The 27,733-nt window shown below is 39.4% G+C and overlaps 3 protein-coding genes across 7 annotated transcripts; all 3 read right to left on the bottom strand.

Moving 5' to 3' along the window:
• Window positions 1–724: 724 nt before the first annotated feature.
• Window positions 725–17,024, bottom strand: hace1 (HECT domain and ankyrin repeat containing E3 ubiquitin protein ligase 1). 5 transcript variants are annotated; one of them, XM_085918759.1, is made up of 26 exons: window positions 16,684–17,024; window positions 16,490–16,577; window positions 16,097–16,151; window positions 15,815–15,965; window positions 15,405–15,509; window positions 15,222–15,297; window positions 14,945–15,076; window positions 14,685–14,767; window positions 14,502–14,598; window positions 14,326–14,427; window positions 14,146–14,252; window positions 13,280–13,430; window positions 12,553–12,615; window positions 10,174–10,475; window positions 8,612–8,680; window positions 8,362–8,449; window positions 7,320–7,431; window positions 6,849–6,946; window positions 6,610–6,697; window positions 6,367–6,516; window positions 5,881–6,077; window positions 5,069–5,200; window positions 3,044–3,142; window positions 2,688–2,758; window positions 2,489–2,602; window positions 725–2,203 (listed from the first exon to the last, which is right to left on the bottom strand). In XM_085918759.1, the coding sequence occupies exons 3-26, from the start codon at window positions 16,146–16,148 to the stop codon at window positions 2,101–2,103; spliced, it is 2,742 nt and encodes a 913-aa protein (XP_085774885.1). In that variant the 5' UTR covers window positions 16,149–16,151; window positions 16,490–16,577; window positions 16,684–17,024; the 3' UTR covers window positions 725–2,100. The 5 variants fall into 5 exon arrangements, with proteins under 5 accessions (XP_085774885.1, XP_085774884.1, XP_085774887.1 ...); XM_085918761.1 differs by having other exon boundaries at window positions 726–2,203; window positions 15,815–15,904; XM_085918758.1 differs by lacking the exon at window positions 16,490–16,577.
• Window positions 17,025–17,236: 212 nt separating this feature from the next.
• Window positions 17,237–20,865, bottom strand: popdc1 (popeye domain cAMP effector 1). The gene is made up of 8 exons (XM_085918762.1): window positions 20,734–20,865; window positions 20,069–20,316; window positions 19,488–19,612; window positions 18,972–19,159; window positions 18,710–18,818; window positions 18,140–18,307; window positions 17,921–18,062; window positions 17,237–17,756 (listed from the first exon to the last, which is right to left on the bottom strand). Exons 2-8 carry the CDS (start codon window positions 20,298–20,300, stop codon window positions 17,626–17,628), a joined length of 1,095 nt encoding a protein of 364 aa, XP_085774888.1. The 5' UTR covers window positions 20,301–20,316; window positions 20,734–20,865; the 3' UTR covers window positions 17,237–17,625.
• A 926-nt stretch (window positions 20,866–21,791) lies between these two features.
• Window positions 21,792–24,123, bottom strand: popdc3 (popeye domain cAMP effector 3). Its single transcript, XM_085918763.1, has 3 exons — window positions 23,515–24,123; window positions 22,681–22,794; window positions 21,792–22,549 (listed from the first exon to the last, which is right to left on the bottom strand). The coding sequence occupies exons 1-3, from the start codon at window positions 24,015–24,017 to the stop codon at window positions 22,276–22,278; spliced, it is 891 nt and encodes a 296-aa protein (XP_085774889.1). The 5' UTR covers window positions 24,018–24,123; the 3' UTR covers window positions 21,792–22,275.
• Between the last annotated feature and the right edge of the window lie 3,610 nt (window positions 24,124–27,733).

A 27,733-nucleotide genomic window follows, 5' to 3' on the forward strand; every position in this document is an offset into this window, starting at 1 on the left:
GCAAGCGGGGCTGCCACGCTCACCCCCACGCTCTTAGCACACTTCAATCTTTGGAGATGGCCCTGAGGGTGCCTTTACAGGCCTGTAGGTTGCTGACATGCCCTAACGATCTCACAGCAACCTTCTTCCAGCATCATATCAGGCATTTTCATACTTGAGCAGCCATGCAAAGCCAAATTTCCTTCTTCCCATGTGGCTTTCAGAGGTCTGGCTATGTTATTATTGCTTTTGTTTTACATTAATCATTTTGTCTACAGCAAATATCTACTAAATATTCTTCACAAAACTTTTTAGACTTCAATATGACTTGTTTTGAAAGTACAGCTAAAGATGAATGAAGATGAGGGAAACAAGATCCTCATTCAAGCCTGTTTGAGAAAATCCTGATGGATGATGTTTTCCAGCTTTATTTTTTCATAACTTTGGTGATGAACGTTTGACGAGATATCACACTTGTATTCGTAACACGCTGACAAGAGGTGAGAATATGGTTCGTTTGTGAGAACTCTGGGATACATATTGTAACCGGGTCAAGCAAGTGGCAAAGTCTGGTGTAGCCCATACAGATTGTTACAGAGACATCTGATTAATGTTCCTGCTGGGCTGAGGTAAAAACTTGGGATTGAAAAAAAAACTTCTCCTTGCACCACTGCACTGAGTGTCGAGTTAGTGCAGCTTTAGGCAAACTGCAACAACCTCTTGTGTTCAGACGCATTTCCTTCCTTACTATCATCATTCTTTCTTTCTTCAGTAGCTTTTGGCAAGATAAGAACCAAATTAATAGCAATAGTGCTAATGAAACTAATAAAGTGAGTGCATTTGGTTTGAAGGTGGACTAAAGCAAATTCATTTGAAAGGGCTTAGATTCTCTTATGTTTTTATTGGTTGCTTGGATAGAAAAAGTAAAAAGTGCTGATGACTTTTTAATGTTTCTAGAATTGCTGGCATGCGAAGGTTTTTACTGTGAATGCATCATTATCTTGGCAAGCAGTTAACGGGTTTTATGGGAAAACATCACGTGAGTAAACTGCAAAACAACTTGTCGAACTTCCCGTGTGCATGTGCATAGTGATAACTACAGGTAGATGATATGACAGCTTTAACCCAAACATGGTAAATGAGCATTTTCTTTCCAAGGAGCGGAGAGGGAGAGCACGCAGACAGCCGCTAACTATATTCTTTTAGTTATATGTCAAACTTGAAAAGTACCAGCCCCCAATTATTGACTCGTACATTTAATTTATTACACAACTCCAGGTGATCACTCATTAAAAAAAAAAAAAAAAAAAAAAAAAAAAAAGCTTGAAACATATTGTCAACGCAAACCGTAACGGCACCTGACCTTTCTACCGCCTTATGTGATGCCGTGCAAATGGTCTATAATTCAGCAGCATTCAGGGAAGTAAAAAAAAATAAATTTGGACTTGCTAGCAACTGTTGGCACAATATCGTATTTACTCGACAATATAATTGATGTGGATGTTGGCAACATTTTAATCGACAGTAGTGAAACTAAAACTGTACTGCTAATAACAATAATAATAATAATGATGATGCTGTTAACAGCCTGGGAATGTTAACTTTACTTGCTTGTGAAGCCACAATATAGAGAATATCACAACATGCAAAACATTCGGACTGTCACTGATTATCACTCGATCAATTTCAACTCCTTTTAAACTCTGTTGCTGCTTAATCTTCATAGAGTAGTAAAATATTCCATCTGGATTTAAAAAAAAAAAAGTAACTGACATATCGAAACTCAATTTTTATGTATTCTCAATATGTACATATGCAATATCATATATCATCATCATGGATCATTTGGATCACTGTCAAATGTGTGAAAAAAAAAATAAATGCATCAGGCATGACCCAAAAGGGTTGACAGGCAGATAGGTAAGGAATGAGGATAGAGAGTTTTTGGAGGCAGCTCAGCTCACCTCTTTTCAATCTGAAGTGCTATTCCAACTTTTGTTTCCCAACAAATATGGATTTCCCTTTTTTGTCCAGCAAATACAGCAAGTAAAGACAAATGTTTGGAGGTGGGGGGGTGCATCACTCTGTATACCCTCCAAGCAGCACAAGCGATAGGATGTTTTATGCCATGGTATACCCGTAGCTCCCACAATGCAACGCTACCAGGAGGCGGTCTCTCAGAATTTCCTGGCTGGGGTATTCTGGCAGCTTCAGCATGTTGATACTGGAAATGGGAGAAATATCAACAAAACATGGTCAGAATGATGAAACCCGGGACAAAGTACTTTATATGCAGCTGGAGGACTGCTGGTGTCATATATCTTTAGATCAAAGACCTTCAAACAATTCAAAAATTAGAAAAGATTATTCATTTCAAAAATGTTTCCACCAACAATTATGACTTTTACATTTTTTTTGGGGGGGGGGGGGGGGGGGGGTAATTAGCTTTAAATTAAGTGTGTTTGGACTACATAGTCCAAAAATGACAGGACATAATTGGCATGGTTACCAAGTACTGGAGGTAGGCAGAAGGTTGGAGGTATATGGCACGGCAGCAATCGTGAACTTCTGTAAACCGCTGCCTCCCATCAAATAGGCAAAGCCACCATGAGGAACCCTGGAACTAATAGTGAAAGTGGGTCAAGGAGATGACTAAAAGAATCTAAATTCATTTTCTTTACAGAGAAGGGTCAATGGTGAAGACAAACCTTCCAGTGACAAACTGAAGCATCAGAACTCGTTCCTCCTGGGTGAGACCCTGCACCACTTCCCAAAACCACTGAATACCACAGTAGATAGTAAAGTTAGCTGGGCATTAACAGAAAATAGGAAACTAAAGTAAGATAAATTCAAGTTTTCCCATTAAAACATCCTCTACACTTTATTGCTCATACTGTACTCTTCAAAAGCTTGAACTAAAATGAAACATTTTACGTATATGTATTCAATGTTGTCCTGTTTGTTCTATTAAAAAAAAGAAAAGAAAATGCTACAACTACAAGTACTAATAATAATAATAATGTTGTTGTTTTTTTCTGAGGAATCAGTCCAAGCCGCAGCCCACCTGGATGACTGGCTCCTGAGGGTCGTAGCCACTGGTGTACTCAGTGTTTCTGTACCAATCCTGCACATCGATTTCTGGCATCCCTGACAGGAGGAGCTCCTGCACACAAGCGCAACCAACGTGCAGTGAGGGAAAATTTATTTTACACAGTGTGCCTTGTTCTACAGAAAGTATCATTGCCAATAATATGTCACATCCGTCTGCATATTTATGGAGCGATTCAACAATCATATGAGAGCAACGTGAATCATTATGAATGATGCGACTACGCTGTTCACACAGACGACAAAAACTTACAGCTATGTCTTTCGGTCTCACAGCCGCATCACATTACAGTGGGCTAGCAACGGGATGCTGAAAGGAAAACATAATTGCCCACTGCACCTGATAACTCAAGCTCCATGTTGAGCTTCATAGCAAAGGTTGCAAATACTTGCAAAGTGGTGCGAAGCATATCGAGCCGACCGCTGCCCATACCTCGGTCTCTTGAATTACATCACTAACATGTATCCTGAGCTATTGTCACCCACACGAGAAAAGCTGGACCGGGCAGAAGACTGACACTGTACGACCCCCATGATGCTACGTCTATGCACAGACTGGAACATGTTCAGAGAGGCTGCTATAAGAGAGGTGAATGAATTGGCATCATCTGCTCTTGGCTTTATCTAAGCGCATAGAAGATGCTGCCAACACCAGGACTGACCCCAATTAGAAACCCTGGCTGAATGCAGAGGTAAAATCTATTCGAAACCCAGAGTGATTTCATGCTTCAGGGCGTATGTTTGGAGAATCCAAGGTCATTTCACCATCAACAATCTACAAAATGTATCATATATTTCACTACCAGAGGTGCAGTGTGTGCAGAAGAACCAAGCACGCTTTGGAGGACTGAACAACTTATTCACCTGTTTTCATGTTCACAACACCGCCGACACGACCAAAATCAATGAGAAGCCCCTTAGAATTACTGAGGCTGATATGTGGAGGTTCTTTGACAGGCTTAATCCACATAAGGCTGTTGGTCCTGACAAGCTGCGTCCAAGGACAGCTTTGAGGGACAGCGCTCCAAAGCTGGCAGAGGCATTAACAGACATATTAAATATCTGAAGATGTAGGTCATTATTCTAGTCGCCAAAGAGTCCCAAGAGACTTTCGTCACACTGATAGTCACAAAGTGCTTGAAGAGATTTGCCATCATCAGAGACATCACAGTAGACCCTCACACAGCATAAAGCACTCCACTGAACCTCACCACTGCCCGGCATTCTGAGGGGAATTGACCACACCACGAATGCTTCCTCAGCTGGTTCTCAATGACCTCAATACTGAAGGGACGTGTGTGTGTGGTTGAAATCTGAAAAGGTGTGAAATATTACTTATCCTTCCTCCTGAAATGTGCCAAACACAGTACCATTTTGTCTCACTGAATTCCAACAGAGCCAATGTAATGAAGGGAACAATTGGTGGAGAACTGTTGTCCATATTAAATTTAAAAACAAGACACCATCTCTGTGAGTTCATGGTTGTGACCTTATGACCCAAAGGATACTGTGTATTAGTGTATGGATCAACAACCACGGATTTCATTTCGTGCTAATTGGAATTCAACAAATGCAGAATGTGACCTTGCATCATTTTGTTTCAGATTGTTGCAGAGTGCTGCAGGTAGCCCGGAATGATTTTCTGGTGCGCGAAACATAAAACAGGTTTCCCAGTCAATACTTTGAAGAGGAGAAATGACAGCGTGACCGAGGTGTGTCTAACAAACGCAGGGTGGAATAATACAATTGATCCATCTGTGAGTGGGAACATTAAATCTGCCGACACACAAACATCTGATAGAGCTACATAAGAAGGAGGGGCTTCAAGGTGACCCCAGCCTCCTGTTTCCACCCCCGAGCTAGGCATGGCTAATCAATCCCTACATCAGATCAGATGCAAGTGGGACAAGGGGAACAAGGAGAATACCAACTGTAACGGAGGAAAACAATGGGAAAAAAAGAGGCAAGGACAAGCACTTACCAATTCGTATTCATCAAAAAGCTGAATGAGCGAGGCTGGGATGAAAGTGTGGAATCCTTGCAAGAAGGCATTTATCTGAGGCTGGATGGCCCTTGTCATTCTCAGCTCAGTCACCAGCTGGACATACTCAGCCTGGCATGCATGCACATACAGACACACACAAAATGATACATGGACACACACACAGAGACACACACACACACACACGCAAAAGATTAAAGTCTTTGGGAAATGTAGATAGACAAGTGAAAGACACAAGGCTCATTGTTACTCTGCACATCACACAGCTCACACTTGATAGTACAGTGCCCTCAACAGAAATAAAGTGGTACTGCTTATATACCCAACTGTCAGCCGAACTACACGCACATGCACATTATCTTTTTGTCTTTTGTGTCTTTTTGATCATCAAATTGGTTGCCTGATTTTACTTTTAAAAAGAATGCAAAATGTTTTGTAACTCACATAGGGTAAACAATCATAACTTACGTACATCTTACAATGACAATTATGCTCATTCTATGCATACATTGTGTAAATTCCCTTTTCCCTACTCAAATTTCTCATCTAAAAAAATCTCTCATTTTTAGTGTGATTTTTTTTGTGGTTGGATAAGAAAGATCATATTAACAAACATCTGCTCTGCATTCCATGGGTAAACCTGCCACCTGCCCACCTTCTCCGTGTGAAGGCTACTTTACAGTACAGCTCATTGACAAAATTCCAATTATTTAGGAGTAATAAAAAGAAAATTTAGCTTTTGGTATGCTGATGGTGTTAGACTAGCTTGCGTATGTGGTTAACAGCTGTACCTTATTGTCTTGAGTCACAACAATGCTTGTGCCTCCTGGTTTGAGCGGAACTTCCTCCATGGCACCGAACACATCCGTTTCCACAGAAAAGGTGAGTTCCAGACCCAGATCGCTAATGTCATTGTCTAAAATCCACTGCAGGTTCTTCGCATACTCTGGATCAATGGATGACACATCCTGGTAATTCACTGGGATTCCTGAAACAGTCAAATAGATACATGCCCCAAACGATAAATCACATATGCGCTCATTTAAGTAAATCTAGACATTTGTATGACTGGAACCCTTGCAGAAAGTGGTGTAGCATCATTATCATTTTATTCGCATAAAATGAACTGGCTGGAATTACTTTGTCCTGTAGGTTGTAGTCGTAGGTGTATCAACTGCTGCAGTAGTGTGGGATGTAATTTCTGGAATCTTAAAAATATGATGGACTACATAGATTTTTTTATATATATATATTCATATTGTAAAAATTGCTTTTACCAAGGATGTGTTTGTAGAAGGAGCGGGTGAAATAGATATTAACCAGCTGCCTGTGATACAGAGCCAAACCCAAGATCTGGCCTGCAAATTGGAAGTAGTTCAGGTGGTCTGGGTTTACCGAAGAGTTGCTGTTGGGCTGGAATGTGGTCCCTGGAACAAAACAAGTGCAACAAAATATGCGTTCATTCTACCTGAAAATGGTGTGCTTGTCATAGTAAACGTTTAAAAAACACTAATATGTACCATCAGCTGACTGAGTAAAAAGAGCGTAGTCTGGATTGATGATCTCATTGGACAGGACGTCAAACCATTCCCGGACAACACCCTGACCCTGTAAGACAGACAAGACGGACAGGTAGACAGATCACGCACAATGTGGCATCAGTGTTGGTTAATAAACTGAGCACCAAGAGGATCAATAAATGTTTTCTTGCTCTAAAAAAAACTAACAAAAAAAACACATCATCATTATAAAAACCTACCATCCCTTCCTCGCCATGAAAGCGAACAGCAATCCCTTGCTTCAGTTTCTCATTCGTAGACTTTGAAACCATCTCGCAGCTGCTCCGAAATATTGAGTCTGATTCCAGGATTCCAAAGGAAGTTTACATCAAATGGGAGAACAGAAGAAATACACAGATCAGGCAATTCAAGAAATATCCCTGACAAGAACATTCACCATCATGAGTCTTTTCTCATAGTTTGCCCTTGTTAGTAGAGTTTTGTTTAAAAAAAAACAAAGCTCATTGTGCTGCAGTGCAGTTCTACGCCAAGCTATAAACACAAGTGTAAACGTAATAAATCAATACCGTACATCTATCATTACGTTTATGAGGACAAAGCCTTCAAAACTCTTGTATTAAAACAGTTTATATATTTACTCAATGTTGTGAACAAGTCCAAGAGCAACACATTTTATTTTGTTGGGATGTTACATCCATTTTCTTTTGCACCTCGATGGATGAGCAGGATGTCACTCTCATTGACTGGTCGATGAACCATGTCTGAGTCTGGCTGTCCGGCCAGAAGGTGCTCGTAAAACCACTCACAGCGATCCTTGAAGGGCTGCAGTGGAAAGCACAAATAAAATATATCACAAAGCACTCCCCCCCCCCCCATTAAAATAACTAACATTTCAAATTAGTTTCAAATCTAAGACTCTGGATTTTCAGTTTCAACTAACAGCCTGGAAGGAGTCCATTGTTGAAATACTCCTCTGTAAAACAGAGTTGAAGCTGAGCATTATTTGCATAATGTATGCCTTTGTTCTCTAAGTGGGAGAGGTAGAGTGAAGGTTGAGCATGGAAGAGAAAGTGGCTTTTCCTTTTGGGCTGTGAGGCGTATCGAGAGAGGAAGCAGGTAAATCAAATTTACCAGGTTAAAATCTGTAATTAAAACAAGGGCCTGCTCCCAGGTGAGCCATAATGTTCACGTAACAAGTATTCAGTGCTCCAGATCAAAAATGAATAAGTGAGTAAGTGAATTTAAAATAATAATCATTTAAGAAGCCACGTAAAAAGAACTTTGGGTAGGGTTCCCGTGGATATCAGTACAACATTATTTAGAAGTAAAGACAGAAAACCTGTAAGGTAAACTCTGTAAAAGACAAAGATAGTATAGTATAGAATATATAGTAGCAATAAATATTCTTAGATACACCAAAACATTATACGTAATTATTAGTGCTATCAAGCGACTTTGTTTTTTAAGTAATTATTTGTGCAATTCTCTGAATAGCATTTATCACCTTCTATTTTCTACAAAGCTTGAGATTGACGATTGGATGAGAAAGTTAAGAGGATGGGTGCAAGTAAAGGAAGACGGAGCCCGTTTGTGTGGGGGAGAGCCTTGCTCATGGAAAAGAGCAGATGGTTGAGCAGACAGCTACTGTAAGTTCTGCAGAAATGAGTCCTGAAGAAAAATCTTACCAGAGTGGAAGCTGTGTCAGCTAATAGAGATTGCAACATTGATTTTTATTTTAAATATCTTTCTTACCTGGCCCTTAATGATATGCATGAAACGCGACATCAGCTCTGGACATTCCAGCAGGAAGTGAAAGTGGTTAAAGATTATCTTTGGATTCCTATGAGGTGGAAGCACACATCAGTAAAGATGGAAACAAGATATTAGGATGTGAACGGTAGGGCAAAATGACATCATTTAAAGTCAATTGATTGATTTTTTTTTTTTTCAATCAATAGTCAGGTTCTTGGCACAATGAGTCCGATGTCCTACACTGACTCACCTGTTTACAAAGCACTTCAGCACCTCATCATGCTTGCAGACAAACTCAATAAAGTGAGGGGATGTCATTCTGGGTGAGAAAAGAGAAAAAGTGATGAGTGAGAAAGGGGAGCAAAAAGGACAGCAGCAACAATTCTGTGGCAGCCACTGCTTTCCAATTAAATATAGATTACTCATTTGAAACAGCCAAATATCTACAATAAAAATGATGAATTGCCATAGCAGAGAAAACTAGACCAGACTCCTAATCAAGAGCGGGGTGGGGAAAAAAACAACAACAAAAGCAGGAAGACACGCGTTTTATTCTGGCCGGCGGGCGGATCAATACTGGAATTCCATCGACTGTTAATTAAGTATACTTAATGATTTAATGGAGCATAATTACAGACTAGGTGAACGTTTAATGTTATAATGTGTGGAGATAAATGTTAGTGCAAACAAGAGGGTAGACGAGGCAACTCAGAGAGCAAGAGGAGGAAAGAAATATTCCAAGTAGCAAATAGTGAGAGTATTCTAAGATGTAATTGTAGTACAGTATTAGTGTGGCAATACTAATTGCAGTAAAAAGAGTAGCAGTCATAGTTTACGGAATACAAACTTTAAACTGCACAACATATACTAGTTTTTACACTCCCCTAAGAGAGCCATAAAAGGCCTACTGTTAAACATCCCCATTTTAAAGAGCAAAACACTCTGCAAATTCTTTCTAACTTGAAAAGTGTCCAGCCTTTAAATAACCATCCCCTGTGGCACAACAGTGAATATATAGTAACGATTGGCTCCTTACAGTGAATAGAACTGAAACAGTACTCTTCATTAGCAACAACAATTGCATTCTACGTGAATCTGAAGACTCCACATTAAGAGATTCATTGTTGCTCCAGAGGATCATTTACAACAAATGTACATCTGCAATGTGGTCTTTAAAATAATCCAAAACAGTGTTTGGTCACGCTATTTATTTCATGTTAAAAACAATCTATTTGATTTGTATATAGTCTGGGCATGTACAATATGTAGTCTCCCCATATTATCACTGCTATGATAGAAAACATAACCAGCCGTTGCAATTTATATGCAAGTTGATAATCACGTCACACGCTAAAATGAAATGAATATTTTTGCATATACGCCTTCTCAAATGCACAAAACGAATGGGCAATAGTTTCCTTTTGGCAGACCGTGCTCACCCATCCGTTTTCATGAACGATTATGTACTATGTGGCCATTTTTACATGAGCTAATCTTTAGCAAATCCAGAACTGCAGTTCAGTTCTGCTTTTTCTTTTGATAAATGAAACTAAACCTTTGACCTTTTTTGTAAATTGGCAAATTTGATTTCCTGTCTTGGCTTTTTACAATCAGTCTAATTTTTTTTTTTTATACGAAATATAATTAAATGTGGTATTCATGTTTTCGGGGGTTGTTCTACGGATCAACTACGTCACCTAAATAAGACTGGAGCATTTCCAATGTGTACTTTTGAACCACTAAAAGTACCCTACAGTAAAAGCCATGTGTCTTGCCTTCTCTATAGATTGATAGTCATTGCGGTAGACAAACCCTTGTGGCATCTGGCAAGAGCAGCACATGTAGAAGGCCTGGATCACAGCACTGAGCCGATTGGCTGTCATGGAGATAACGTCTTCCCCATCAGCATACACTTCTGTTTCCATGACAATCTGAGGGTCCAGGGAGGCGGGGTGCTTTGGCGTGGTACTTGAATGATCGACTTCCCGCTGCTTGAGAAGCAGGGAGGCTATCTCACTGTTGGAAGAGGTGCACGAGGGGTTCCTGTTTCTGTCTAGTTCAGTGGAGATCAGTACGAGCCACTCGTCCAGGGAGTGCCAAAGCAGCTCCAAGGGCTGTAAACACAAATAAAATGCGAGAGGTGAATGAAATCAACATAAAGTAAAGCACAGGGAAAGTTTAATAGAGATATAAAAGAGGAACTGATTTAGCCTTCAGGGTATCTTCAGGTATCATAGTTGAATTTTAGTCTGAACTAAATTTTTCATGTTATTTGCAAAATGATTAATGGCAATTCAAAGGGAAATCTTTCTCTATTAAAGGCCACTGTTGAAACATTCTCAATATTTTCAATGACCTGAAGATTTCCTGTCATGCAGCACCACCCCACAAAATCTCCAATTTGTTTTGCAAATATACAGCCGAGGGAGGGGGGGAGCATTTGTAATCACCCTTCAAATCAATGCAATGGCTACTTTGGTCTTTCAATTTAACTTAATAAGGGGGCAGTATGACTGAACAATCAAACACCATTGTTTGACTAGAATTGGTATCTATTTTTTTAATGCATATATAAGATAGACATTAATTCTTATTTCAGGTATATTGAAATAAAGACAAAATTGCAATGTGTTTTAGCAATGCTTCAAAAGTCTTACAGCAATTACTGACGATGTTATCGATATTATCAGAAAGTCTAATCCCCAAATAAGAGCGCATTAGATTAGATGATTAGAACTGAGGAAAGAACGACTCAAAATGTCAATGAGTATGCACAGAACATAGATTTCCTTTTAGATAGACTTTTAATCCCTCAAATGCAAGCATGTTGCAGTGACAAATTAGGAAAAAAGCCTGTCGCAGCCACAAATTTCAATTTGCTCTAGCTCTTTCATCTTAAATTCACTTGTTTTAAATTTGAACGTCTAAATTCAATCAATATATTTCAAGAGTGAAGAACATATGTCATTGTATTATATGTATGTACTATCAGAGTATACTTCCAAAATATAGATTTCTTTTCACTACAGTTTTTAAACCGTGTATGTCTGTGAATGTACGTGTGTCTAAAAATAAACTTTAAGGTTTGCGTTCCTGTGCACAACAGGGAGAGCAGTGTGTCTGTGAGCACATTCACACTGAGATGATACCAGTGCTGGTACCAGAAAGCCAAAGCAAAGCTCTGTCATAGATCAAAGACATACATGAATGAAATGTGTTTCTTGTGTACACAGCAGTGTATTTGGGCCAAGGACCTGTGATTTATTGCTAGACGCTTTCATGAAAAATAGATGCTAATGGGTCTGACAAGTCGTTAAACATAGCTTGAACGACACTGCTCAATTGGGAACGCTGCAAAAGTGTGTGTACCGTTAGTTTAACGTGTTATTAACGTGATTAATCCAACCCCCTTTCAATGCCATTAATTTTTTAAGGCTCATTTTGTCTTAATACAATTTGTACTCTTTTACCTTGCAAATACCAGTGACCAAAGGTTTTACAATCACTGATCAGCAAATGCAAATATTGGTGAACAAAGATGACAAAAAGAAGCCAATTTTGCTTTTTCTCCCCTCAATAAATCTGAGGGTGCCCTCGTAAAAGAATTTCGGATTAAACAAAAATATTTTCGAAACGTCGTTACTTTGCCATAAGACGTGTATTGTATTCAAACAAAGGGGGAACACCAACATATGGTTATTTATAGTTATTATACGGTTTTAATTGTTGACCTCAAATTAAGGTGTCTGAGACCCTTGAACTACAATGATTGTATTTTGCATCAATTTTTTTCAGAGGTTATTTGAACACTAATAGAATCGTTAGTCAGATGGAGAAGTAGCAATCATATAAAACAAGGAAGACAAACCCTTGGGTTAGGCAATAGAGATCTGTGATAATCTGTGATGTCTTGACTGATGGCTTGCAATTACATTTCTAAATGACACCGATTGATTTTTACAATAGCTAAAACTGTAAAGGGATAAAATGTTGCCCCTATTGCCTAATCCAAGTTGTATTTTCAAATTGTTGTATTTGAAAATAATACAATAATTATAGATTCAAGAGAAAGGAGGGTAAATCAAAAAGCCCAGTTTGTTGATTGTATGAAATGAACAATTCCAAATAATGTCAATATATTCATATTCACAGATGAATTAAATAAAAATAAATGAAATGTCCATGGCTCACATCTAATACAGCAGAAGCTGTCCAAGTGTCTTTTGGAACAGCATCCCCTTGTCTCATACGCATCTGCAACCAGCAGTAAAATGCAACCAGATGACATACCATACGATACGTAGATTAGAAAACCGGTAAAATTACAGGTATTATTGCCAATGGAATCGTGAACATAATGGATTTTCAATGTCCAATGGTGTCGAGCATAGAAATGAATCTAACGTTGAGTAAATGAATGTGAATAGACTTTAGAAAACCAATCTGAATTAGAAATTAAAAACAAGCATTTTCTCCAACCTATTTAATTTTCTTAAATTGGTTAGTTCTATTTAAGAAGAATTAGTGGATCATTAATAAGTACAGAATGTTATTTTCAACCTTGCAACATGAGGAACAGTATACACTTAGACAAAAAAAAAACGCAAAGCATGCACATTCTTTTAGGTTTTTGGTCATGTGACACCAAAATCAAATTTCTCAAATGTTCTTGGAGGTCTGCAACTTGTCATCTTTCCCCATCCTCAGTATGAATGTTCATTACAATCCAGCAATGCAGTGTTAACAAATGAAAGTGCTTTACTACCATCTATAGGTCACATTTAGAATGACACGCTCATACACTTGCACACGCATGCTGGCCTTGAAGCACATGTCTGTGACAGCAGGTATGAATGAACTGGCCAAAACTTGACAGATGAATGTACACCGTACCATCACACCAGTGCGAGGTACCAACCTTAAAAACCTGGCTACGGGGAGTCTTGTTGCCGTTGTAGCCCATATCATTGCCATTGTTGGGCGACGAAGGACCAAGGCGGAATACGTGGCAGAAAATGCGAACAATCCTCAATAGACTCTTCATCTGGGCATCGTAGCTGCTGGATAAGCTGCGGAGGGAAATAAGTACAATGTTTATGACTCGAATGATAATTAACCGTATACCGTAATCTATCAAATAGTGGCCGTAATAATTCATTGACTCATTTGTAAACAGGGGCAATTGTTTATTTGAATAAAGTAAAGGTATTAGTAAAAATAGGGACGGTGCAAGACATGAGGCTCTCCAGGTTACTATGAGAAAGGAATGTACCTTACTTTACATTTCTATGCAAGTGTCTTTTCATTCTCCATTACTGTTACCTACATGTTTATGCAAATTCAAGTGAGCCTCACGTGGTTCACACTGCAGGAAACTATTCCCATTATCAACTTTACCTACATGACTACAGTGAAAAAGGATAAATCGGTGGGAGTCTCATGCTGTATTGCTGCTATGATTTTATGCATCTTACAGAACTCATGTAGATATTGGCATAGTGCCAACCTACATGCAGCAGAATAATGGAGTACATAAAAATCAGTGCGCACGTGAATCGCGTTAAATTGTACCACGAGGTAAAAAGGTGGCTAATTTTTTTTATTTATTTATACATTCCTTTTTTAAATAAGGTGTCTATTTGGTGATAGGCATTTTGTTTAAATGACTCCTCTCCAACTAACAGACATCTAATAAGATGGATGCATTGCTGTGAGAATCAGAATATATTACATTTGGTTTGATACTAACACAGCTATTGATTTGAGTGAGTTTAAAAATCATACCTCAGCAGTTTATGTCCATTAGTGGTGGCAACTTCAGCCAGACTTGTCAAGATTCTCTGATAATTACTGTCACTCTGCTGAGAAACATGCTCCAAAACCTGCCTGAGCTACACACATAAACACATTTATTCAGGCATGATGATGAATCAAAAGAATCCCCCTCCTCCAAATTTCTCAAACCATGTTCTCTTTTATGTCATCATTCTGTGTCATCTGAATGAGTATCTGGAAGAGTCTGCTATGATGCTGGATGAGGATTTCACAGGTCTCGCCATATCCTCCCTTAAAAAGTATCAAATAAAATGCACAAACAGTAGCAGAGAAAACGGGGCACGACAGTAGGTACGAACGCTGACCTGCACGCAGAGATCGAGAGGAGTGACCCCATTCTTGTCAGCAAGGTATTTGGCTCCACGAGAAAGCAGGATCTGTGCTGTGTCTCTTTGGCCATGGCTGCACAGTTGTTTAAATCTTAAGGTTAGTGTACTTAACAAAACTGAAAACATTACGACATTCAAATGAATTTACGGTTGGCAAACCTGCAGGCAAAGTAAAGCGGTGTGGCCCCTGAGACATTTGGTCGGTTGATGTTAGCTCCACTGTCCAGGAGGCATAACACGGTCTGACCAGACATGACACGCATCAATCAGACATGGGAAATTGTGGAGAAGGTTATGTCTTATTAAAAAATGACCATTCATATTAGCTACAAACAGTAGGATTTTAAATAGTGCAATGGGAGTTGGGAAAAATGTATTGGGTGGCTGCAAGAAACATTTGAAACTTGAAAGTAGCTTACAGTTTTGTGTCCATTCTGACAGGCTACATGCAAGGCAGTTTGCCCCATGGCATCTTCAACGTCCACGTTGGACACATGCTGGACAAGATCGTAAAGGAGCTCAGTGCGACCGTTCACGGCCAACCAGTGGATCTAAAGCAAAGGGGTGGACGACAAGAGACAGTCATTGAGAGAGCTCTGACAATTGGTGAGGACTTGAAATAAAACCTCAGGTAATTGAGAAACGGTGATGATTACTAGGTTTTGTAACTAAACCAGACGATTATTGACCACTCACAGCAGTCAGTCCCTCATTGTTGCAGATGTTGACATCAGCGTTATATTCTAGTAGTTTGCCCATACATTTCTTCTGGCTGAAAGAAACAGTGAGAGATCAGATTCCGACAAGTCTCTATATTTTTAATAGAATAACTACTTGATTCACAGGACTTTAAGTCAAATACCAAAGACAGAGTCTTACCCATTCCTTGCAGCAAGATGCAGTGGGGTACAGCCTGAGATGTCCTGGTAGTTTGGATTGGCACCTCGCTTCAGCAGCAGAACAAGACACTCAACGGATCCACAGCTATGCCCAGACAAAATATATGGATCAGTGGAAGACACAAAAAGCACTAAGCGAAGTTCTTCAAAAAAGAAAACAAATGTAATAGACTGTTATCTACACTTTGTTCCTTTTCTCACTTTTTCACATTCCTTTACCTTGCACAATCAAACTTCCTTTAGCATGCTGCTCTTTTGTAAACACTTACATACACATTTATCTCTATAAACCACGAGTTGCGAATCAATCGTACCGAGTCAAGCCATATTGAGCCTAGTATGCACTGTGCAGTAGATCAATGCAATTTGACAGAAGAAAGAAAATCTTACTTGGCAGCAATGTGAAGCAGACTTCTCTTCACACGTCCAAAAGCATAGTTTACATCAAACTTGGAGTTCAGTAGCAACTCTGACACTGATCTTTTGGGAGGCAGGAGGGGACAAGTGATTTGTCTTTGGAGATAACAACTCATGTTCTCGACTTCAACGTGTAGGATAAAGTGACCAAAGATGGCAAAATTGAAGACAATAGAGATAAAATGGGCAAACATATTAAATGCGGCAATGCAACAATAAACTGTATGAGGATTTCATATGTGTTTAAACGCTCACCTGTGTTGGTCAGCCATAACCATCGGCATGAGTGTGTACACTGCAGTTTCATTGTCTGCAAGAATAAAGAAAGGTGAAGACAGCTGGAGGGAGCAATATTTTTAAAAAGACAATTGTGTGAACTGATTATTAACTAACTGCGTGTGAATCAAATGGCCCCCAACCAGGAGTTGCAATGATGATTAAGTAAAAAAAAAAAAGAACAAGGGAGTTGAACACCATCCAAATAGATTATCACAGAGATCAAGATTAAGAATAATCAATTAATTTAGAGAGAGGTTTACAAAAATATTCCAGAGATGAGAAACCATCAGGAAAAGGTTGTAAGGGGGAACACGTCATTCTAAAAAAAAATCTCACGCATCTTATATATAGACTCTCATACTCACTCACACTAGACAGTTCATTAGGTACAACAGTTGTATCTCCGGCTCCCCCCAAAATCTGCTTCTAGTTTTGTTTTGGTGTTTATTTGTTGCCACTGACAGTGTAAAACCAACAACTAGATTAGAGATCATACATCTGGCATTCAGTAAGCAGCAGACGACCAGTGGTACCTCCTCCAATCGTCAAAGCATGTGTGTTACCTTCGGGGAGTTCCACAGTCCTGGCCCGGCGGAGGGAGCGGGTTAGTCGGTTGAGCTGTACGTTAAGCTGCTCCATCGCCCGTTCCATCATAGGTGGACAATCCGCTGAGAGAAATTGTGGGGAACCACTGTGTTCCCAGAAAAAAAATATTGGATGTAAATACGAATACGATGTCCCTGGGCGACGCCCATGGGCGCTGCGGGCGTCGGCTTTTTTTTTTTTCTTTCCTGATACAGTACACTGCGTTACTGTAAACTCATTCTTTCCCTTCGGTGTTGCCCTCCTTCACGCCAACGTTTACTGCACACTTCCTGTTATGATGACGTTTAACAATCGTAGTGTTTCTTGGGTAATGTAGTCTTTTATTGTTTCTCAGTTCAACTTCTCACACAGGGGGGTCGGAGGTGGAATCGAACCCGCATCCTCGGATGTGCTAACCAGTGCATCACCGAGCCCCCCCATCATCATCATCATCATCATCATCATCATCATCATCATCATTATTATTATTATTATTATTATTATTATTATTATTATTATTATTGCCGTCATCACAACATTAAACAGAGAAAATTGTTAAATTAGTTTGAAACATTGATTTGTCACTTGAAAAAAAAAGTTTTGAATAAGAAACTACTGTAGACTGTAAAAACTCGAGCGATTCCAGAAGTGGAGAATCATGGTGCCTGTAAAATGAAGTTGTCCTGCATTTTACAGTGACACTCTTAAAACTTGGTCAACATTTCATCAGAATCATTTTCATTTTATTTCACTTTACATGTGAACATTTAAAATTGGTTTGTGACAAAAATGTAACAACGGCCTGTCCGTCTGTCCGTCCACCCACCCGCTCGTCCATCCTTCCATCCATGTGCGTGAGTGTGTGTGCTTGGGTGCGTGCGCGTGTGCATGTGCGTGTGTGTGTGTGTGTTTCTCCAAGGTTACACTTCCTCAGTGGATGTGCTGGACAAACGACAGGACTTGGAGAGGTGAGAATCAACAAATACGTCATCCTCCATATCTTCTTCAATTGGATTCATCTTTGAAGAAGCCTTGAGAACTGGTGATTTTTCTAGATGGAGAGAACACAAAAAAATAGCAATCTGATTAAAAAACAAAATCGTCAACAATTATTAGATACCTTCATTATAGAGAACGTAAGCTCCTCTCCTCAGCAGTAGAAAGCCTTTTGAAGGGCGGATTGCCTTCATCTGACCCATGAACATTGTGACTTACGGAGAGAGGATCCAGTAGATCCTCCTCTTAGGATCTGATTAAGAACATCATCACTATCACTGGTGCTGGCCATGCTGTTCCGCATCTGCATCATTGACAGCTGGGAGCAGAGACTGGGCTGGCGGTCCATCTTCTTTACTGCCTGGAAACCAACAAAAAAAGAAGAATTTAGTCATCGGCTATGCAATCACGAGAGGTGTTGAATATTATTGCACTGACCTTATCACTGAGTGTGGGGTCATTTAGAGAGTAAAGCTTGTTGGTAATGTCTTTACCAATGAGGTACCTAAACACCTCATTCAGGAATGTATCTGACTCCAGGAAGTAGGTGAGTCTTTCTCGAGACCAAGACAGAAGTTTACAGTCTTCCTCTGCCACAATGGTTACCTAGTAGTCAAACAATAAAATAATACATACATCTTTCACCCAATATTAATTCAAAGGAAAGAGAGAGAGAAAATTGAGACTTAGCCGACAGAATTAGCTGTCAAATTTTGGGGCCAGAGATTTCTTCAAAAAATGAGACAAAGGTTTGATACCTAACCAGTGCAGTTCACAGAAAAAGCTTCAGAACACATTTCCATGTAAAAACATGAGAATGCACCACAAAAACATTTGACTGTTAGTGCATATTAAGTTATAACAAATCATACTGTCTAAATATTAAAATGGTGCACGGCACAGGTTGCCCTTATAAATACACTTCAGAAAAGAAGTTAATAAGGCCCCTGTGTTTTGACATATTTGAAACACAACACATCATATCTTAATAAAAAAATGGTGTCATACCTGGAACTTTTCTCCTCTGTGCATTAAGGTGGATCGAAACTCTGGTGAATCAATAAATGCATTGCTATAGATGTTGTGAAGAAAATGTCCTCGATAGGACACTTTCATCCTGTTGCACAGATATTTAGAAGTCAGAATCAATACTAAAAACAAAACAGTGTTGTTTCATCATAAACATGTTCAAACTGACTATCTTTTTTTATTTAAGTCAATTTAAGACTTTTTAAAAATCCCATTAAGTCAGTCATAAAACGTTACATACTTCCCTTTGAGAAGAATGCTAAGGTGTTCATCCACAGAGGTCTTGTCCTCTACAGCATAGGCTTGTCCTTTCCTTAGAGTCGAGATTTTGCAGAATTGGCCCGTGAGTCTCCGAAAGAGAGCCTCGTTCACACGTAGGGGTTCGAACATCCGCTTAAACACAGACCTCAGATCCCTGTCGATCTTAATCTGAGACAGAAGAAAAACAGATCAGATAAATGCATTTATGCTGGTCTATTTAAAACACACCTCCAGGAGTTAGGAAAGGGACACTGGCTGAGGAGGTGCCGTCTGGTATTTTATTCTTAAGTCCTGCTCTGATTCTGTCACTTGGTCCGTCACTTCCCCCAAATTCCCCAGGGGTACCTTTCTATTGTATCAAACTTGCATCACATTTACTACGAGGCAGAGCCAAACCCAGGAGGATAGGTGACCTCCTTTCCAGACAATGTAAAACCTGCAGCCTAAATCTTATCACACTTGGTCAGCTGAAGACGAATTGCAATGCATAACTCACCGGCCTACGTTTGTATAAGAGAAACATCAAATGCATGAAGTGGACCACCAGGAAAACCGCGTTCCAAACCATCACGTCCATGTTACACCTGTACAAAGTTGCCCAGGCGATGAAGAATCCACATCCTGCCAGGGTGCAAAAAAAAAAAAGAGAAACACAAAAAGCTTAAGGAAGTTATACATTTTAAATCGAAAATATCTATACAAAATAAACAATGCCCATGAAATCCAGCTAGTCAGTAATGTGTTTTTTTTTATGCTCTCTTTCTCTCACTTTATCCCCCTTTTTTTTTTTCTGAGACATGGGTCTTTGCCTAAACTTTATAAATAAACGCCTCCTTACAACCACTTTTCCCATGAATCTTGCTGCTTCCTGTCTCTTGTCTGGTTCCATGGGGAAGATAAACATGTCGTAAATACATTTGTCCATCCTCTGTTATATTCTTTCTTTATCTCTCCTTTGTTGGAACCTTACACCAGGCACCATCATTCATATGAAGATCTTGAAAAGGTAAAACAATGGCGGCTTCCAGCTTTAGTATAAAATGTGAATGCCACCAGAAGGCGGCGCTCCGGACAGACCTGTCACAAGAAGAAGGCGAAGGAGGATCATGTGCAGACCAAGCGTGGTGGGGATGACCAGGCCCAGCAACAGCGACATGTTGCCCAGGTGAAAGAGAAGATGGTGGGCGTGCTCCCACTCCTGGCAAGTGGTAGCGTTGGGCTCCACAGATGAGAAGACAGGGGTGGCTGAGTGGAATGGGGGTAGGGTTGTGAAGAGGAGGGGAGGAGACGGTCCGGGGGTAGAGGACATCCTGTTGCAGGGTCACCTTGGAGTAGAGGGCAAAAGCATACGCCAGTGGAAGTGAAAAATTCACGTTAGGCATTGTCACAGTGTATTTTTGTCTGAATTGATAGCATGTGCTACAAAAAGAACACAGTACAATTACATCACAGGCTGAAGTTGAAAAAAAACATTTCTGCACAGTGACAAGTTATTCAAAAAGTTCAATTATCATAAACAGGAAAAGTGTTGCAGGAAGCGGCAGTATCTTTCCCGAAGATGGACATGATTCCTAATTTCCCCGTGTTGTCTCTATTAGATGCTCTCCGGCTGATGTGGCCAGCACTGGAGGGGCTGCTTTTAAAAATAGACGCGCACATGCTCAGTTTCCATTGTGGAATTTGTCAGACATACAACTTTCTGAGTGTGTGCCAAGAAAAGAAATAATGTATTTGTTACTCACCGATTTAGTGGTAGCCAAAGGGTTATTTGTGAGGAGCAAAGATGGAGGGAAGACTTCTTTGAAAGACTCCGTCAAACGAAGAGTGAGCTGCAGAGATTTTGCAGAACACTCTGATGGGAGAGTGGTAGGGGGGAAGTGGGGTGGGGGCGTGCGCGCAAGTGTGTGTGTGTGTTTATGTGTGTGAGGTGGGGGCAGAGTGGGGGGGGGGGGGGGGGGGTCCATGGTGCCTGCATGATGTACGTCGCACATTCCACGGGCTTGACAAGCAGAGACTAAAATGGACAAGTACCGTATCTGCAGAGACAAGTAATTTCGACAGGGGGGGCCAGAATACATTAGAAAATTCATAACACTCATTTAGCATGCTGACACAATATACTGTAAAGAATATTATAACCCGATTTTTATTATTGCTATCAATATTCACATTTATGCTTTACTAAAAATACAATCATTTCAAAGCAGATTGTTCTTCCTTGATTCAAATGCCAAACGATCATTATTTATTTATATTCCAGAGTAGTTGAGCGAGCCAGCTCAAATGTTGCTATAAAAGGGTACATTTGAATTGAAATTCATTATTTCTGTTCAAAATGACTTTGAGTGAGTTTGTATTAAATCACTCCATGATGATGGATGGTGTAATATATTTGGTAGGCAAATGCATTGTTATTTGGAAAGAATATCCAATTTTTTTTATCGTATGTTTTATGCTGCAATATATACGGCTGACTCCGTTACACAATATTGATTCTCAATGAAAGACATTGCGTTTGAGTTGCGGATCAACATGGGGAAAAAAAAAGTACCTTCATCTGTTAATTTTTTTCATATTAATTAGTGTTAAGACTCACAGATTTTTACCTAATCAGACATCAGCACGTTGAGCACTTCTGAGATCACTTTGAAAGCTTTTTCTTTTAAATTACACAGTATTAACAAGAACAATATAACATACTCAAAATAATTATGACTTTAATACATTGAAATAGATTGAACAAAAGCAGTCAAGTGGATCCACTTGCAGTTTGGATCAGTTATTATCTAATTACCTCATTTATTGTACAATGTTGCAGAAACATCACAATCAAAGGAACTAATTTCACAATTTCTGGTAAGCATGTACATTAGTTTAATAGCAAAACGTTTCATCTGTAACTATCTGAATAAATTGACATAAAACAAAAAAGAATTACCCAAAATATGCATGCATGACAACACAACTACAATTGCATCATAAATAAGATGTTCTACAGCTTAATTAGCTTAACTGTGGTCATTTGGGGACTTCTAGTAAAAAAAAATAATATTCACCACAGCACCAAAATAATTGTGATCATACATTAAAATGAACATCTACACTTATACATATTTGAGAAAGTCTATTTTGATCCCATGATATGAGACATGTTGCCTATGCTCTACATTCATAGATATTTCTCTAGATTTGATACGACGGATGAAAATGAAGCCAAACAAGCAAACGACTTCTTTCCATTTCCACTGAGGAAAGCGTGAGCCCTTTGACTCGTGTTTGTGTGGTCAAGCAGACATTTCAACCTGCACTGGGACTTTCCTTGGGACATCTGCCTTTTCTAATTCAGTCCCTGGCATGTGACAGTAACTTGGTAAGCGGAGATCATAGCGATAACCAGAGCAGTTGAAAGCGCTGTCGTTAAGGGAATACAGCTTCTCTGCAATGTCATTCCGCACAACCAGGGCAAAGATTCGAGCTATGTAGCGGTGTTTAGCAAAAAGAAGATAGAGTTTCTTCCTCCTCCATGCCACATATGAGCATGGGTTATCAGCTGATAGGGTGACCTAAAAACAGAAAAATACACACTGACTGATTGCAAAGGATTTATTTACATTTGAAAGGTTCGCACCAGTCGATTTTCTGACTTAACCACATTTTATGATTTTAAATGTGTATATTATGAATAGAAGGTGACCTGGAATACACCCTCTTCTGATGGTCTGAGAGAATCCCATTCTGGTGAATCCAGAAACTGGAATGGATAGATGTAGTGCAGAAACTCGCCGTTAACAGTCACTCGAATTCTGTGGAACAAAATAATGACTTCAGATAAACGCATATTTTTTTTAGACAACCTTTCTGCCAAATCTCAAACAAAAGTAATCATAGCCCCTTTTTGTGGCCTAGATATTATTATTATTATAATCTTTCAAAACAGGAGTCGATCCTAGCTGAAGGGTGAAAGTGGGACTAATACCCAATCCAATTGGAGTGTATACATTTTTTCAACCTCAATAAAATGATGCATGTATATATATATTTTTTTATCTTCATTGGGTTCATGGTCAAACTAGATGACTTTAGCAAGAGGTGTGTGTACACTCTGGACCGATCACCGGTATTGCAGATTTTTTTTTTATCTGCAATGCATCCGTATTCTTAATTTCCAAAGTCTCGAAATGATGCTTCCACCAGATTTAGCAGAAAGATCATTTCTATCTGTTGTCTAAATATCAGGTTTTGTTCTAATGACAATAAAAGCACTATGGCTGACCAAATTTTACTCCACATCATTCTAATAACTGTTACCTGTTATTTTGCTTATTTTGGAATCCTTTTATGTATGACGAGGTACACATACTGAAAAAGTAAATAAATGAATGCATTTCTTTTTTATCATCATTATGAAATCAAACTCTTAATTTCATCCTTGACATGACCAAAACGCAAAAGTGTGCATGGTTTGTTTGCATGAACATAAATTGAGTATTTTTGTTACATATGTTAAAAAGTTACAATATCACCTGCCGGACATGAGCACTGATAGTTTATCGATGGCAGTCTTCCCTTCTATGGCGAAGAAGTGGTCCTTCTCTATGGTGTGGATATCTCCATCAGAACAAGACAAGATTTCCCCAAATTGTGAGAGTGACACTCCGATCTTCTTGAACACGCAGGTGTAAAGCTCCTGAAAGTCTCTATTGAATGAGATGCTTTTGATTCTGTAGGCAGCGTGCAGAACCTGACCCAAACACACAGCGAAGAGCGCTAAACACCACAGGAACGCATCGGGGCTGCACGAATCCATCCAAGCCCAGAGAGTGGTGCAGAAGAAGCCCAGAGTCAAGAAGGTGAACACATAGAAGGTTCCGTAAATACCACTGCCACCCATGAAGCCGAGCAAAAGGAAGATGTTGGCGAGGTGGAACACCGAACTCTCGGAACCCTCTCTCCATTTCTCACATATGATCTCTGGAGGTTGCACCGTTAAGTTGGTGGCTTCAAAGTCCAGAGGCTTCATGTTCATCAAAAGTGATGACAGCTGTCAAAACATTCCACCGTGCAACGCCAATAATTCCCGCAGCGAGAAGAATAAAAAGCAGATCAACTCACAGTCGACACCTGTCGGTGTCAAAACGGCAGAGTTTGGCAACAGCATAACCGGAATATGAATAAATATTACAAAGTAAAACAATAAAAGAGAGATGTACTTACTACTAAACCTCTCATTGGCAACAAGAAAAAAAAAAGGCAAATATATTGAAGCCAGGTAAAATATTTAACTTTGTGCAGATTACACACCTAAAGAGTGCCTTTCAATATATATATATATTTTTTAAAACAATTATTTATTTGACAGTGCCAATAACATACAGATACAAAACGTAAATGAACAAATAATGGTAAAAATAGATGAAGTTTTTATCCCCTTGTTTAGATTTTTGGGGTGTGAAGATCCATGCAATGTTGTTGACTAAATAAAAGATGTTCTTTGTGTACCTGATGAAGGTGACATTTTTTATTTTTTTTTGTAGGGGAAAATTGGGTGGGGTCATATCTGGAGCAAAAAAGGAGGGCAGAGAACCCACTTTATGTATTTCATGTTCTCTGAGCATATGGCAGGACTCTGTTGCAGGGATACTCTCGCTGGGTCTGACCCTGTTTTTTTTCTTCCCCTGACAGGGGTTAGTGGTAATCCAAAGGAACAGAAAGTGATGTTCCAGATTTTCAGGAGCTTGAGGGAACCTGTTAGAATTCTGTAATAAGGAATATTTAATAAAACCCATTGTATGGACTTTGAAATGGATGAGGATGCATAGTGTGACAGCCACGCCAGTGATTTTCCTCCCTACACATCTGGATGGAAGACTTTTTTTTCTTGTTCTGGGACAAAGTGACATTTGATGTTTAATGTAATTATTGGCAAATAAAAGCAAAGTATCTAGACCAAACAGTTCCTGCACATCCAAAAATGCATCTCTGTTCTCCCGGCCAGCCAAATGAGAGCTCGTGTGTCTTAGCAGACGACATTTTCCGGCTCTTAGCTGAGACATATTTACCGGTCATAAAAAGGCTACCAGGAAAGAAACGACTTTTTAGCTGCTCAACATCCTCATGATTATTCCCGTGTATGTCCATTTTTCCTCCTTGTAGTTTAATAGAAATAGGCTACAGTAATTTCTGTCAGTCTATCATCAAACAAAGCGACCAACAGTCATGCTGAGGAGGACTTCATGTTGATTGCACTGTGTTGAATCACAGCATCCTTCAACGAACAAGATGACTTTGCCGAGAGGCCAAAGAAGAACACTTGGTGCTTTTCCACAGCCACAAAATAGAATGTAACCAGGACAACCAACATGGGGGCCTCAATACAACCCACAACCCACTCAATAGTTGTGTCAAGTGCCATTGAGTGACATTTTGTGGCAATTTCAACTCCAATAATTTGATTTGGAGTTTCAATCTAGGTGGGAAAAAAAAAGATTAACAACAAGAGGGAATCAGCAGTGGGAGAATATGTAGCAAAATATAGTACGATAACCTTCATTTCCACTTCTGTGGACATAATCATATTTTTTCTTTTTGCCATGACCCTGTTTGTGTTGGCATTGCAAAAACACATAAAGAGGTCATATAAATATTATAATATTATATAAATATTAACTGGGAAGAAGGATGATCAGATTATTTGTGATGTGTCACTATCGAACAAGCATTCACCCTCGAGCTTGTAAATATTGAAGTTAGGTGAATACAACATCTGTAAAACCACTTAACAGAGTATCATTATAACTGAGTTCACTCACTAAAGTATAAATCTTTGCACTTCGCTAGTATAAATCTTTGCACTTTGCTAGTGTAGCACTTTTAGTTGTGTTTAATTAAATTAATGGGAGACATCCGACATTATTAAGATCGCTGAAAGAGAATTGTTGTTCGACATCAGTCTGAAAATGGTTAAAAGGCCATTTCCAAGCAGTTTACTGTCTGTCATTCTACCATGTAAATGGAAAACATTCAGTCAAAGTGTGGAAAAGCAGAAAATTAACCCTAAGGTCACGGGATGCAGTGCGGTGGGTCGCAGGTGGGGAGCAGAAAAAAAGAAATTGGCACTTGGAGGAAGAATTGCAGTCCGTTTGTGAGTACTGAAATTAAATAAATATGGTTTTTTTTTTCTCATTGAGCCATTACAACAAAAAAGAAATCAAACCCAAATAGCATCTCGTAAATGTGTGAGCGCATCTGTCCCTGCATGCCTTACTTTCCACTGGGTGTCAGCATTGTCCATGACTGTTTTCTTTAGTGCAGTCGGTGAAGTTCTTTAACATTGACTGAAAAAAAAAAAACATTGACTGAAGAACAGTCACTAACAATTTTCAAAGGTCTTTTTCATGAGCAAATCAACAGAGATCCTAAGTAAAAATGTATCATGTAAATACATACACAAAAAAGAATTCACATTATTTGGAATGAAAACAATGATTCTTGAGATTAGGTTACAGCGATACCAGCATCTCTATGAAAGAATTGTTTCCCATTCAGTTTCAATATACTAACACAAACTACAAGGCAATATTAATGAAAATAAATAAACAGAAAAATATACAAATAATTCCATTGTCACAATTGATTAGAAAATTGGCAAAAGCGGAGGCCAGCGGGCAAGCAGACGTGAAGCCTTGGCAAGGGTCTTAAGCAAAACTGTGCCTGACATTGTAGATGCAGCGGTGCGAATGCTGGCAAAATGATTAGTGATGCCGGATTACAAAACAGTTGGCAAAGCAGCAAAGTTTCTGTTAATTATGTGCAATCAGCGGCAGCAGCTCTCCCATCAGTAAGCAGACCTGGCTCCAAAACCCCATTACGCCCAAGAGGATCAATCATGCAGCACATGTGAGCACCAGCAAGGGAGAGGCAGGCCTCACAACTTGTGAGCTCTTCTGACACCAGGGGAGAAACGAAATGGGCAAAGCTGCTAATGTCATTGTAGAACCGACGACATTTTGCGACTGCTACATAATGTACCTGTACTAATGGTTTCGAGAGGAGAGAGGCGTGGTCACGAGAAAGTTACCGAGACTGAAGTGCAATTGAGAAGGACACCAAACCGACACTGTCTGACCTTTGTAGAATAGCCTCGAGTGATGAATGGTGATATGCACCAGGAGAAAAACAAAACTATACATTTCATTCCATTTAACAGGGAGGACTAACTTTTTCTTTCTACATTAACATCAAAAGGGAAATTCATTCCCATGTTTCAATACAATTTACAGAATGGGTCACAACGACCCAAAGCACAGAACTAAATCAGAAATCAAATGGGCCCCAATGGAAGGAAATAAATCTTCTAGAGTAGCTCAATCAAAAACTGGCCCAAATGACATGCTATGAAAATATGACTGAACTGAAACAGTTTTTGGTCAGCGTAATCCCTCCTATTCATTTTACAGGCCTTAAGGAATGAATCATTTGGATATTGCTGCCAAAGGAAGCTCAACCTGTCAGGAAATCCAAAGGTTCACATACTTTTTCCACCCTGCACTCTGATATTCCACCTTTATTAAAAGGACATAGTAGTTGAATTCCACAAAGAAAATGTACCTAGACTAGTTGGGCTATTTCTCCTGCAGCCTCCAGGACCCTGTTTGGTGAATACATCTGGTCGACTGGTCCACTGCTTCACAGCCAGAATGAAAACCACACTGCCCCTCTCGAATCTGATATTTGAATTTCCAA

The sequence above is a fragment of the Syngnathus leptorhynchus genome, chromosome 8 (genome assembly GCF_054491065.1).
Source record: "Syngnathus leptorhynchus isolate UIUO chromosome 8, UIUO_Slep, whole genome shotgun sequence".
NCBI classification, from domain to species: Eukaryota; Metazoa; Chordata; class Actinopteri; order Syngnathiformes; family Syngnathidae; genus Syngnathus; species Syngnathus leptorhynchus.

Bases quoted from the DNA above. Each gene is read 5' to 3' on its own strand.
- hace1 (XM_085918757.1), bottom strand. From the start codon at position 16,774: ATGATGGAACGGGCGATGGAGCAGCTTAACGTACAGCTCAACCGACTA. The intron at 15,905-16,096 runs GTGAGCGTTTAA...GCCTCCCAAAAG, and splicing joins GTTATGGCTGACCAACACAG to ATCAGTGTCAGAGTTGCTAC. The intron at 12,616-13,279 runs GTTGGTACCTCG...TGCTGGTTGCAG, and splicing joins CCCGTAGCCAGGTTTTTAAG to ATGCGTATGAGACAAGGGGA.
- popdc1 (XM_085918762.1), bottom strand. From the start codon at position 20,300: ATGTCCTCTACCCCCGGACCGTCTCCTCCCCTCCTCTTCACAACCCTA. The intron at 19,160-19,487 runs GTGAGTTATGCA...CTTCTGTCTCAG, and splicing joins TCTTATACAAACGTAGGCCG to ATTAAGATCGACAGGGATCT. The intron at 18,819-18,971 runs GTATGTAACGTT...TCTGTGCAACAG, and splicing joins AGCATTCTTCTCAAAGGGAA to GATGAAAGTGTCCTATCGAG.
- popdc3 (XM_085918763.1), bottom strand. From the start codon at position 24,017: ATGAACATGAAGCCTCTGGACTTTGAAGCCACCAACTTAACGGTGCAA. The intron at 22,795-23,514 runs GTGATATTGTAA...TTTGTTCCACAG, and splicing joins TCAGTGCTCATGTCCGGCAG to AATTCGAGTGACTGTTAACG. The intron at 22,550-22,680 runs CTTCTATTCATA...TTTTTAGGTCAC, and splicing joins GAGGGTGTATTCCAGGTCAC to CCTATCAGCTGATAACCCAT.